At 41.2% G+C, this 13780-nt stretch overlaps 1 protein-coding gene across 3 annotated transcripts in view; it reads left to right on the top strand.

The window, feature by feature from the left end:
* REPS2 (RALBP1 associated Eps domain containing 2) overlaps positions 1-13780 on the top strand; it is a 240313-nt gene that overhangs the window by 196996 nt on the left and 29537 nt on the right. For all 3 annotated transcript variants that reach the window (XM_077145368.1, XM_077145371.1, XM_077145369.1), the window contains 2 exons: positions 5017-5100; positions 6083-6234. In XM_077145368.1, the coding sequence (XP_077001483.1) occupies positions 5017-5100; positions 6083-6234 (236 nt within the window). The remainder of the gene's footprint in view (positions 1-5016; positions 5101-6082; positions 6235-13780) is intronic.

Raw genomic sequence — 13780 nt, 5'->3', positions numbered from 1 at the left:
TTGCTGTATACTATTCCATTGTATATATGAACACATTGCTGTTTAGCCATCTTGCTATTGCTCAGCATTTAGGTAGTTTTCAGATTTTTGGCATCATAATACTTTTATCAACAGTCATGTACTGCGGTGTTTTGGGGTGGACATATGTTTTCGTTTCTCTTGAGTCTATACCTAGGAGTGGAACTGCCGGGTAATAGGGTAGCCTTTACTCAGCTTTCCTAGATACTGCCATACAGTTTTTTGTTTGTTTTTTGCCATTCAGTTTTATATAGTTTTTGTATTGATTTACACTCCCATCAGCTTTCTTCCAGGTCCATTTCCATGTCCTTAGAAATACTGGATTTATTTTATGGCTGGCTCCTAGAGCTTACATAATTTTACGTCTAGTTCTCTCTCTAACCAGCTTATTTCAATTGAGTTTTTAAAAAGCCCCCTTCTTCTGATGGACATAGCTCACGAGGAGGGGCCATGTCATCCAAAAGGGGTCACTTACCACAGTCCAAGTGTAAGCTGTAGTAGTTGGAAAAGATGTTATTCAGTGCTCCTTAATTAATACAGAGTAATGGAACCAGGGAAGGAATTCAGAATTCAGAATGGTAAAATATCAGGTGAGGCCAAGACTGTGAAACACTTTGAAAATTTTGTCCTTGTTGTCAGTCCTATATATGTCATGGTGGGGGCCCAGCACACAGAATTTCTAAAGCCCAGCCTTATAACCACATGCCTTGGAATCTTGATGGTGACAGGGGTCCTAGACTAAGGGTCAGTTTGATTTGGCAAGAAGCATGCATAAGTCATCTTCCTTCAGTCTTACCCAGTGGGTAATGGGGAGATAGATCTCAACAGAATCCTGCTATAAATCACCTCACCTGTGAGGTGGTCTGTGGTGTTGACCGCATTTGGTATTCCACCATCCACCATGGCTTTAGTACTGTGATGAATGGATGGTGGGGCTCAGACTTGATTCAAATCTCCATTTGATTACTAGAAGTTGGAAATGGAAGAACAAAACCCTGGTCATGGTAAAAACATTTGTCTTGTAGACCAAAATAAAGCACCCCTAGTCCTTTAGCTGTAACAATAAGTCTGTCTCATGGATGTTGTCCATAATCCAGTGAGTTCCAGGATTTCTCAAGGAATTCTGCTGCGTGACTTCTGTGTTCAGAAACCAGTTGCCCATTACAGTTACTGATTATCCACTTCCACTTCAAAGAATCCCTGAGCTCCTCCATCAGCATTTTCCTGGATATGTCCACTACTGAGTTGACCTACAATAGAGGGCCACCAGAGGATCAGGTACCAGAGGGGTTCATTCCAAACCACCTGAGATGTCTGTGCTGGGGCAGTGACAAAGTCCAATAGTCTGACAGTACTTTTATTTTTTTTTTCTAATTTCCCCTGGCAATATTCATAGAAGTAATGTCAGTGGCATACTTTTGGATTGTTGATAGCCTGGCTTATAGGATTTGCTTGTACTCTAAACTAGAGTCAGCGTTTTCTCATTCCAGGCTTGCCCTTTTGTAGTAGACATAGGGGTTGGGTAAATGGTAGGCACCAATGAGACTTTGAATACCAGTAGAATGGTAGCGATCCCCTAGAGACTACAGCAGAAGTGTCTTCTTACCTGCCTAGAATTCTCAAGATATACCTGGATTCTTGGGTGATAGGCAAAGTTTGAGTTCCTTTTTCTAATCTATCAGCAGCATGAATATTGCAAACTTGAAAAAATTCTGCAATTAGACTAGTTAGTATTTAAAGATGACATGATTTCACTTTTATTTTTTGCCATTTGATTTTTAAACAAAGTCCTATTGCTGAAATTTTGTCCAATATCTATTCATGGAACCATGTGGCAAAAAAACCTCCCTATTCTCTCCATTATAAGTAGTTGAGAAAGCAGTTAAGAAGTCTAGTTGGTTTTTACAAGAACACCTGTGACCTTGTCCAGACTACGGCCTTGGAGACTTGAATTCCTCATCTCTTCAAATGAAGAGTTTGGACCATCAATGGTCCCCAGTTGGTCTGGGCTGGCTACATAAAAATCACCCAGGGAGCTTATTAAAATAGATTGTTAATGCTCTTCCCTTCAGGGAATTCTGATTTGGGAAGAATGGGGTGGTGTCTAGAAGTTTGTAATTTATAAAAAAATTATCCCATATTTTGGAAATCACTGAGCTAGAGCATCTGTAACAAACAGAATTGAGTTGGGAAGAAACTTCTGGTGTGTTTGAAGGTTCAGATAATTTTTATTTGGTTGGACCAGGTTCCATATGGACAAACTAATGCAGTGATGATGGAACAGTAACAATGACGGAGCCAGATGATGGGAGACTTTTAACTGGGTGAGGGATTGCATTGTGGGCCATAGGCCTCAGGCATACACTGAAAGAGAACATTTTGATGGAATGGTGCTTTACAAGATTAGTTTCTCAGTGGTGTGCAAAGTGGGTCAAACAAGAAAGAAACTGTAGACTAAAAAAGGACCTGTTGAAGATTTTGCAGAGCCCCAGGTGGGAGGTGTGATGAGTACCTGGACACAGGTGGGACAGTGGGACCTTTGTAAAGCTAGCCTGCCTGGGTGCAACTGGAATCTGAGACATGCTGTTTTAAGCTGCTTTAAGAAACAAGCTATAATTTATCAGTGTTGGGTTCCTCTGCTTCAACTTTTATAATTAATGATTTTTATTCTATTTGTGTCCAGGGCATTTTAAAGAAACAGTGAATAAAATCTTGCAGAGGAGGAGTTGGCAGCTAGGGAGGAGAGAGAAGGGAGGAAGGAATGAACCGAGCCCTTCTTGCCAGGCGGCAAACCCCATCCTCACCCTGCTTCCATACTCTTGGCCAAAGCTAGAGGGGGTATCCTTGGAGTTGAGCCTGCTGACCGTTGTGAAGGAATGGGCCTGGAGCATGGTACTTGACATTCAAGTCAACTGAAGTGGTTTTCTTTCAAAGACACAGTCTGTAGGTCACTGTTTCCCAAAGTGTGTTCCACAGATCATGAGTTTTGCTGGATGGTATTGGGAGTTACATGGGAGTAAGGAGTTGAAGCCAAATAAGTTTGGGAACCTCTGGGGTTTTGGTTTGAGAGATACCACTATGAGAAGACATGAATGGACTGTTCCAGCACTGCTTTATCATGAATCTGCTTAATTTTATTCGGTTTCTACACTGCCATATTTGTTTCCTCTGGCTTTAAATTGTTTTACCCTCTGAACCATTTACCCATTGTTTAAGATCTAAATCTGGATTCCATGTGTCATTGTTCTTTTGTTTCACTTACACATTTCATCAATCACCAAGGTTGTGTTTAGGCGCCAGTCTAAATAGCTCTCAAATCTGCCTCTTTGCACTCCCACCAACCTGTTTTCTTGTCGTGCTTTCTCCTTTAGCTTTCTAATTGGGTTCCCTTCCCCAGTATAGGTTGCTTCCAGTCCATTTACTTCCTGGATCCAGAATAATCTTTCTAAAATACATATCTAGTCAGATCACCTGCTTATTTAGGATTCTTCAGTGGACCCCATGGCCCTCAGGATAAGTTAAAACCTAGGAGCAGATGGAATTACCCCAGGAAAGAATGAACAGGAATGGCAAAATGGAACAGGGGAATTGAAGACAGACCCTCGGGAAATCTACATTTGTGGGATAAGAGAAGTCAAAAGAGGAAAGGGAAGGGATACTGGTCATAAGTAGGAGGCAGTCCAGGAGAGGTGGCTTATCAGCAGCAGGGACAGGAGTTCTAAAAAGGTAGTTAAGAGTACCTTGCTGGCAGAAGAGGTTCAGTGAGGAGAAGACCAGAAGAGGCAGCTAGAATCTTCTCGATAGGGGGCATTAGTGCTCCTGGGAACAAGCCATTTCAGTAGGGTCAAAGGCAAAAACCACACTCACCAGGAGGTTAAAGAGTGCTGGGTTAGGGACAAAATGGACACATGCACATGAAGGCAGTTTGGCTACAGTGTGTGTTTCTGTTACACAGATTAGTTTATGGGTAAGTTGAGTACTGATGTCAGTATAACCATAGAGTCATGATTCATATGCAGCTGTTATTTTTTTTACCCCTCAGCATTTTATCTTTTATATCACTGGTTCCCAGAGTCTGGAAGCAAGGTATTCCAACATAGCTGAATGTGGCAATCCAGGGGAAATAGGGACTTGTACGTGATGCTGGTCACCTGGAGCTCTTCCTCTTGACTGATTGGCATCTGCTCTGTAGAATAATATTTATAATATTGTGCTACTGTCACCAACACCTATTAACTCTCCTTTTTAATCACCTCAAATAGAAACTACTTGCCCATTAAGCTATAACTCCCTCCTCTCTCCCAGGCCCTGGTAACCTATAAACCACTATCTGTCTGTATGAACTTTGTTTCTCCTAGGTATTTCATATAAGCAAGATCATACAGTACTTGTCTTTCTGTGTTCTGGCTTATTTCCCTCAACATGATATCTTCAGGGTTCATCCATGTTGTAGAATGTATTAGTACTCCATTCCTTTTTTATGGCTGAATAATATTCCACTGTATGGCTGTAATCCATTTTCTTCGCTTATCTGTTGATGGACACTTGGGTTGTTTCCATCTTTTGGCTCTTGTGAATAATGCTGCTATAAACATTGGTGTACAAGTATTGGTTGGAGTCCCTGTTTTCAGCTCATTTAGGTATATACCAAGAAATGCTCAAGTTAACATTTTAAGTTGTCTTTCCCAATTCTATTTTTTCTATAAACCCTGTTATTTTTAGAGTTTGAGCTCATGAAACATTAGATTTTTAGGAGTACATAAGTCCCATCATAGAAACTGACATGATTTCTTTTCCTAAGATTCAACAATGCTGGAAGGAGAGATGGGAGGGAATAGCAGGGTGTACAGAAGGTTTTCCTCAAAGATCAGCAGACCTGGCCATACTTGGCTAAAATGTGATCTAAATTAATTTCCCCTTAATGGCTCTTTTCATATGTGCGCTTCATTATAACTTAGGTTCTTGTATTTTTATCCTCTCTGTGATCTCTTGTTGCAGTCTGAACAAGCATCTGAGGCTGAGTTACACCCTCAATTGAACAGAGTCCCTTCTCAGGCTGCAGAAAGTAGTCCAGCAAAAAAGGTAAGGTCAGCCTGAGGGATGCTGTTAGGGAAGCTTTATGAGCCCCAGGTCTGGGCTTCCTGCCTCTGTTAGCAAGACTATTGTTTTAAGGTTTTGTTTTAGGTAAGATTTCCTAGAATTTGGATTCTTTGTGAAGGTTAGGTTCCTGAAGACTCCTGGGCTTAACACTTTGATGTCTTTGACAGTTTGTATCTACTTCCTTCCTCAACCTCCCAGCTAAACCTGGAGGCCTTGCTTTCTGCAAGATCAGGAGGTGCTGTGGGGAGGGACAGGTGTTTAAGCCTCTGTGAGCACCCCTTGGGCATGAGGAGTCTCCTCTTCTGTGTTTTGACCACGGCCCTTTCTTGCATGCCAGTACCTTCACCCCTGCCCACCCATGTCACTGAGCCACCTGTCATCTGATCAGGAAGCATAACTCACTCATTATGTTCTCCATTCATCTTCTTGCCCCATTCTCTCTCGGGCTCTTCTCCCATCAGTCTCAGGAACACATTGAGGCTTTGGCCTCCATTGTTTTGCTCTTTTGTTTGACTTCATGTAGGAATTGTGGGGGAGAATGAGCCTTAGTGTGACTAAGACTTTTACAAACTTTAAAACTTATATTCCCAAAAGCCCCAAAGTGAGGCAGGAGCCAATTTTATCCTCAATTCAGAAAAAGCCCCATGTCAGAAGATGCATGCAGAGTCTGTGTGAGTTTTAAATGACAAGAAGAGGCAATAGAATGCTTGAAACATTAGAAAGTAGCTAGGGGGCTGGGGGTGGGCAAATAGAGAGACAGAGATGCCACTGGAATCAGATGTCTGTGACTCTCCAATTTTTACCATACCATGAATCAGCCACATAATCTCAGGTGTGGGGTTTAAATAATGCATTGCCTGGCCTTGGGATTAGGGGCAGAGGAACGTGGAGCATTGCTACGATGGGAGGTTGTCATTTGGTTTTTGAACTTTCTTGTTTTTTTTGTCTTGGTTTTATTTTTAAGCCACAGGACATACCATATTCTCAGCCCCCATCAAAGCCCATCCGTAGGAAATTCAGACCTGAAAATCAAGCTGCAGAAAACCAAGAGCCTTCTCCCACTGTAGGTGGGCCAGCTGCTGTACCAGCCGCAAAGCCCCATCCCACCGTCCAGAAGTAAGTAGAACAGAGGAATGAGAGCAAGGTCAGATGCTTCTCTGTAAATGTGTGTATGTGTGTTGTTATGTTTGCCTTTATACTCACACGCGCTGAGGAGGATTTGATGGCTGTGGCTTTATTTCCCTTACTTGCTGTATGCTGGGATTAGCGTCTCCCAGTCACAGAATGAAGCTTCAAAATCTACAAGACAACCTCCTCCAAAGGGTCAAATAAGTAGTTGCCTGTAGTCTGTTTGGTTTGCTTTGCTTTCCATTCCTCCTTCCTCTTCCTTTCATTCCTACTCCTCTTCCTTTTGCTAACCCAATTTTTTCCTAGTAATATAAATGGTAGTTTTCCCTCTTTGTCTGATTTATCTCATATTTCCCCAGGGCAAATTGCTGTCTTCACGGCTATCTGACCCACCTTTCTGTAGATGTGTCATGTGGTTTTTTAAAATCCCCATAAAGAGTTTCAGTTGATCATCTCTCAGCACAGGATGGTGATGTGCAAAGCCTCCAAGATACCTATTTAACTGACTGTGATGGGCCTTGGAGGGAGGGTAAGATAGCTGTGGACGTGGCCAGGGACCGAGAGGACAATGCTGCAGATAAGCCATCCCTCTCCACAAGGCTGTGGCTTTAGCAGAGCCTTGTCTTGCCTTGATTTCCCTTTAGCAAAATTGAAGATGTTCAGAGTAGAAACCCAGTGCTGTGTGCAACTTCAAGTGAGTCTGGTAGGTCACTGACATGAATGCTCAGGAGATGGCATGACACTCCTGTAGGGTCCTTGCAGTTCTTAGGCTCGGTTGCTGATTTTCTCCTGTGGAGAGAAAAGCACTCCCTACTAGGTGCCATGGGTGGTGTCAGCAACTCTTCCTCAAAGCCAAAATTCTCTTCTGATTCTGTGTGGTCCTCTTCTACGTATGATTTTTTTCCTCAGATGGACAGTTTCCTGGTGGTATCGGTGTATAAAGGAAATATATATATATATATATATTTTTGTTGCTCTCTTATTTTTTTATTTTAATTTTTAAAATTTTTTTATTAATCAAAAAAAGAAAAGAAATTAACACAACATTTAGAAATCATTCCATTCTACACATGCACTCAGTAATTCTTAGTATCATCACATAGATGTATGATCATCATTTCTTAGTACATTTGCATCGATTTAGGAAAAGAACTAGCAAAACAGCAGAAAAAGATATAGAATGTTAGTATAGAGAAGAGAATTAAAATAATAATACTAATAAATATATATATATATATATAAAAAGGAAAAAGAAAAAAACAAAAACAAAAGATACAAAAAAACAAACAAACAAACAAAAAACCATATTTCAGGTGCAGCTTCATTCAGTGTTCCAACATACTTACATTACACTTAGGTATTATTGTGCTGTCCATTTTTGAGTTTTTGTATCTAGTCCTGTTGCACAGTCTGTATCCCTTCAGCTCCAATTACCCATTATCTTACCCTGTTTCTACCTCCTGCTGGACTCTGTTACCAATGACATATTCCAAGTTTATTCTCGAATGTCCGTTCACATCAGTGGGACCATACAGTATTTGTCCTTTAGTTTTTGGCTAGACTCACTCAGCATAATGTTCTCTAGGTCCATCCATGTTATTACATGCTTCATAAGTTTAGTCTGTCTTAAAGCTGCATAATATTCCATCGTAGGTATATGCCACAGTTTGTTTAGCCACTCGTCTGTTGATGGACATTTTGGCTGTTTCCATCTCTTTGCAATTGTAGATAATGCTGCTATAAACACTGGTGTGCAAATGTCCGTCTGTGTCTTTGCCCTTAAGTCCTTTGAGTAGATACCTAGCAGTGGTATTGCTGGGTTGTAATCCATTCTGCCAGTCTATGTCTTTTGATTGGGAAATTCAGTCCATTAACTTTTAGTGTTATTACTGTTTGGATAATATTTTCCTCTACCATTTTGGCTTTTGTATTATATATATCATATCTGATTTTCCTTCTTTCTACGCTTTACTCCATACCTCTCTCTTCTGTCTTTTCGTATCTGACTCTAGTGCTCCCTTTAGTATTTCTTGCAGAGCTGGTCTCTTGGTCACAAATTCTCTCAGTGACTTTTTGTCTATAAATGTTTTAATTTCTCCTTCATTTTTGAAGGACAACTTTGCTGGATATAGAAGTCTTGGTTGGCAGTTTTTCTCTTTTAGTAATTTAAATATATCATCCCACTGTCTTCTAGCTTCCATGGTTTCTGCTGAGAAATCTACACATAGTCTTATTGGGTTTCCCTTGTATGTGACGGATTGTTTTTCTCTTGCTGCTTTCAAGATCCTCTCTTTCTCTTTGACCTCTGACATTCTAACTAGTAAGTGTCTTGGAGAACGCCTATTTGGGTCTATTCTCTTTGGGGTGCGCTGTACTTCTTGGATCTGCAAATTTAGGTCTTTCATAAGAGTTGGGAAATTTTCAGTGATAATTTCTTCCATTAGTTTTTCTCCTCCTTTTCCCTTCTCTTCTCCTTCTGGGACACCCACAACACGTATATTTGTGCGCTTCACATTGTCCTTCAGTTCCCTGATCCCCTGTTCAAATTTTTCCATTCTTTTCCCTATAGTTTCTTTTTCTTTTTGGAATTCAGATGTTCCATCCTCCAGTTCACTAATTGTAGCTTCTGTCTCTTTAGATCTACCATTGTAGGTATCCATTGTTTTTTCCATTTTTTCTTCTTTGTCCTTCACTCCCATAAGTTCTGTGATTTGTTTTTTCAGATTTTCTATTTCTTCTTTTTGTTCAGCCCATGTCTTCTTCATGTCCTCCCTCAATTTATTGATTTGGTTTTTGAAGAGTTTTTCCATTTCTGTTCGTATATTCAGCATTAGTTGTCTCAGCTCCTGTATCTCATTTGAACTATTGGTTTGTTCCTTTGACTGGGCCATATCTTCAATTTTCCGAGCGTCATCCATTATTTTCTGCTGGTGTCTGGGCATTTGATCAGATTTCCCTGGGTGTGGGACCCGGCTGGTTGAAAGGTTTTTCTGTGAAATCTCTGGGCTCTGTTTTTCTTTTCCTGCCCAGTAGGTGGCGCTCGTGGCGCTCGTCTCTCTGCGGGGCCCACCAGTAAAAGATACTGTGGCTCCTTTAACTTGCCAATCCGAATCTCGCAGTCGGCCCGGGAAACCGCGCGTGGAGGGGGGGTCGCCGGCCGCCGTGGCTTGGGGGAGTGCCGGTCCAAATTGCCCAGCTGGCCCGAGACGCCAAGCGTGGCGGGAGGGCCCCACTATCCAACGTTCCCAGTCAGACCGGGGAGCCACGTGCGTGGAGGGGACCCCAGTCACCAGCCGCCCCAGCCGGGAAAACGCGTGCCCCTCGGGTATCTCACCACAGTGGATTCTCCCTGCCCATTCAGCCGTTCCAGAATGGGGTATGCTGTCTTTTTGGTCTCTGTCGTGGCTCCGGGAGCTGTTTCGTATTGTTTCTGTTTCTTTAGTTGCTTTTCTGGAGGAGGAACTAAGACCCGCGCGTCTTACTAAGCCGCCATCTTCTCCGGAACCAAGGAAATATATTTTGTCCTTCACTAGGAGCTTTCATTGTCTTCTAGCCATCCTTGAGCCTGGAGGGTGGCTGCCTATCGGGGACAAAGAGCACGCAATTCTTCCATGCTTTACTCCACCATTCTTTATAATCTCAGCTCCTTGTTCATTCAAGTTAGTCGGTGGTGGCTGCCACATCCACAGGAATGGATGGCAGGGCATCTAGTACAGAACAAGCAGAGATTTTGTTCTCTTTCTAACTCTTTTTTTAAACAGTTTTATTGAAATATATTTCGCATACCATACAGTTCACCCATTAAACGGATAACAATAGTGTACTTTTTAATGTATATATATAATATATATATAAAAAATATATACTCAGAGTTGTGCAACCATTACCCAAATCTAATTTTAGAACATTTTCATCACTCAAAAAGATCCCCATTAGCAGTCACTCCCCATTCACCCCCCAGCCCCCAGACTAGTCTACTTTCTGTTTCTGTAGATTTTCCTGCCCTGGCTATTTTGTATAAATGAAATCGTAATATATGGTATTTTGTGCCTGACTTCTTTCACTTAGCATAATGCTTTTTCAAGGTTCATTCATATTGTAGCATGAATCAGAGTCTGAATAGTTTTATTTCATAGTAATATTCCATTGTATAGTTATATTACGGTTTATTCATCTGATTATCAGTTGCTGGACATTTGGATTGTTTCCACTTTTTGGCTATGATGAAAGCACTGCTCTGAGCATTTGTGTACACTTTTTGTGTGGTCGTTTGTTTTCATTTCTCTTGGATATATACCCAGGAGTGGAATATCTTCTGTGGAGAAACGTTTATTTAGATCTTCTGCCCATTTCTCATTGGATTATTTATATTTTTATTTTTGAGATGAGTTCTTTATATATTCTGGGTGTAAGTCCCTTATAAGATATGTGATTTTAAAATATATTCTCCTATTCCATGGGTTATCATTTCATTTTCTTGATGGTGTTAGTTATAGCACAATAGTTTTTAATTTTCATGAAGTCCAATTTATCAATTTTTCTGTTGTACTTATGTTGTTATGTGCAAGATACCATTGCCTAACCCAAATAAATGAAAATTTGCTGCTATGTTTTCTTCTAAGAGCTCTTTATGCCTTTAATCCATTTTAAGTTTATTTTTCCTTTTGGTGTGAAGTAGGGATCCAGCTCATCTTTTGTATATGGAAACATGCACTGTTGTTGAAAGGAGGTATTGTCTTTTATCTGCCTGTTTGGTAAGTGTTCCTTACCATGATACTTGCTCACTTGTGAAGCGACCACGTGCAGGCAGGCTCAAAGAGCCGAGTCGCAAACCAGAGGCTCATGTCTACCAGCAGTACTATTAATGCTATAAATGACAGGGCTCTAAACTTTGGGGTCAGGGAACTTTATGCAACTTCTTATTTTAGTTACAGACCAGTTTATTTTGGAGTAATAAGAAGTGACTTATCATTGGTAGATACTTAAGACCTAGAAAGAGTCAGCCAGACATGTGATGTACAGCCTTTTCTCAATGAGGGTTCTGGGAGAGAACTAAGTGCTGATATCCATAAACATCCCATTGCATAGAAGTTAACCTTCTTCCTAGGCATCTAGAGTGGGAAAACTGAGAAAAAGAGTCATTTAAATATTTTTCTGTAGGGCTTAGTTCTTAATGGAATACCAGTTGAAAAATGCTAAAAAAAAGTAGATCATGGAATACCAGTTGAGAAATGCTAAAAAAGTAAATCATCTGTAAAATGATCATCAGCTTTTAGAGAAATTAGCATTAGAGCTAACCTATTGTAAGGAACAAATTCTACTTCAAATGTCACTGTTGTCTATTCCATTTAGACAAAGGAATGAACAAAAATTTGTCCCCAAGTTTGCTGCTGAGTCCAGGTTATGAGTAAAGAACTCAGATTTATCATCATTAATGCGCTGTCTGGCAGGACAGAAGTGAGTATTTCTTAGAAGCAATTTGGCTTAACTGTTTCTTTGCTGATTATTGTATATCTGCTAAGAATGGACATTTGGAAAATAGACTCATTTGTGCAGTTTGAAAGCAGAGGCTATTGTGTGCCTGCACTATGGCTGAGCCTGGGCCAGCCTCCATGGGCTCTGCTCTTAGCTCTGTAACCCCCGGAGTCCCCAGCAGCCAGTGGGGCACTGTTTGCTTGACTGCATGACACTCTCAGTATGGTTGGGACTCTGTTTCTGTCCCCCCAACAGAAGTACCGTGATGCCTCTGGGCTGTTGGGGGTTGATGATTGGCACCCCAAATTCCAAGTGGGGAAAAGGCAATACAAGTTCAGTTCTTACAAACCATAATCAGATTTCCTTGGGAGAAATCAGGGCCCAGGGAGAAGGCTAAGATTTTTCTTACTTAGGAACTTTAATTTATATTCCTTAAAGAATTAGTTCGGCTTTGTTAGCGAAAACCAGATAACAGTGGTTCAAATAACATAGAAGTTTATTTCTCTTGTATGTAAAAGTCTGGGCTTGTGAGCACTCCAAAAGCAGAATAGGGTAGCTCTGCCCCGGGACCCATGTGTGTCTGCCTTATTCCACTTCCCCTTGGGGACTGCCTTTATCCATATCGTTGAAGATGGCTTACCGCCACTCTGTCTGCGTTCCAGGCTGTGGGAAGAGGAAAGAACAAATGGTGAGAAAACTGGCTTAAGGCCAGGAGTCAGAAGTGCCATACATCACTTCTCTTTGATCCCATTGGTTCAAATGTAGTCATCTGGTCACACCTAGCTGCAATAGAGACAGAGAAATATAGTTTCTAGCTGGCTGGCCATGTGCACAGCTCAAACTGAGGATTTTATGTCGCTAAAAAGAAAAAAGGCACAAGAATAGGTTTTAGGGGATAACTAGTCTGCCACAAAACCTTAATGGACAGTGCCTCACAATGTGGCAGTTCTAAATCGATAGGTAGCATGGTGCACAATAGAATCGGCCAAAATGAATGGCTACTTGAACTTGTACTATCTCATCTTCCTTCTCGGAAACCAGGCCAGTTATAGCTTGGCATGGAATAGTGAATAAGAAAGTCAGGAGACTCTGAAGGGGCAGACTCTAGAAGCAACTCTTAAGAGGATGAAGCAAATTAAATGCCTTTGCTGAACTCTTGAAAGGAGTTCTGAGATTGACATTGGTGTCTGCATTTGGGTTTTGGATCTGATTATATTTTTGAACTATTATAAGGTTATAGGTAGAGGTGACTCATAAAAACCAGTAACAGGAATGCATTAGAAGAAGGAACTGCAGACTTTTGGGAGCTCCTTCCAAGATTCTTCTATATTTTTTCAGAGTATATTTGCTATTTTCTTCTCTGAAGACTTCTTAACCATCTTCAGCTCCAGGGCTTACATTCCTTCTATAATGACCTGAAATCTTTGCCATAACTCCACATCTCTGGGAGAGAGAATCTGCTCAGCTTAGCATAGGCCAATGTCCATTCAGGGGTGAAAATGGAGGTTGGGGGTTCATGAGACAGACCAAACTGCCAAGGGCCCATCCCTGTGGAGGAGAGGGAAAGAGGAAGGAGACAGTTCCAAGAAAGGGAGAGATTTGTAAGCTGGGCACATATGATGTGGTGGTAGTTTAAGGAGGGAGGAGCACCCAGTTCAGAATCTTTTTTCTTAACATCTTTTTTCTTAAGTTATTTTGAAATAAGTATACAGTCATAGGAAGTTGCAAACACAGTACAGAGAGGTCCTACGTATCTTTTACCTGCTTTCTCCCAATGGTTACATTTTACCCAACTATACTATGCTATCAAAATCAGGACATTGACATCAGTACTGTGTGTGTATAGTTCTGTGTTATTTTATCACGTGTCAGTTCTTGTAACCACCACCTACCTACCACCATAATCAAGATACAGAAGTCATACCTGGGCGGGCCACAGTGGCTCAGCAGGCAAGAATGCTTGCCTGCCATGCCAGAGGACCCGGGTTCAATTCCCGGTGCCTGCCCATGTAATAAAAAAAAAAGAAGAAGTCATACCTACTCTCTCCTTCCCTCACCC

The sequence above is a fragment of the Tamandua tetradactyla genome, chromosome X (assembly GCF_023851605.1).
Source record: "Tamandua tetradactyla isolate mTamTet1 chromosome X, mTamTet1.pri, whole genome shotgun sequence".
In the NCBI taxonomy this organism is placed as follows: domain Eukaryota; kingdom Metazoa; phylum Chordata; class Mammalia; order Pilosa; family Myrmecophagidae; genus Tamandua; species Tamandua tetradactyla.
Note: the sequence above shows the minus strand (reverse complement) of the source record. Positions and strands in the feature narration are given on the sequence as shown.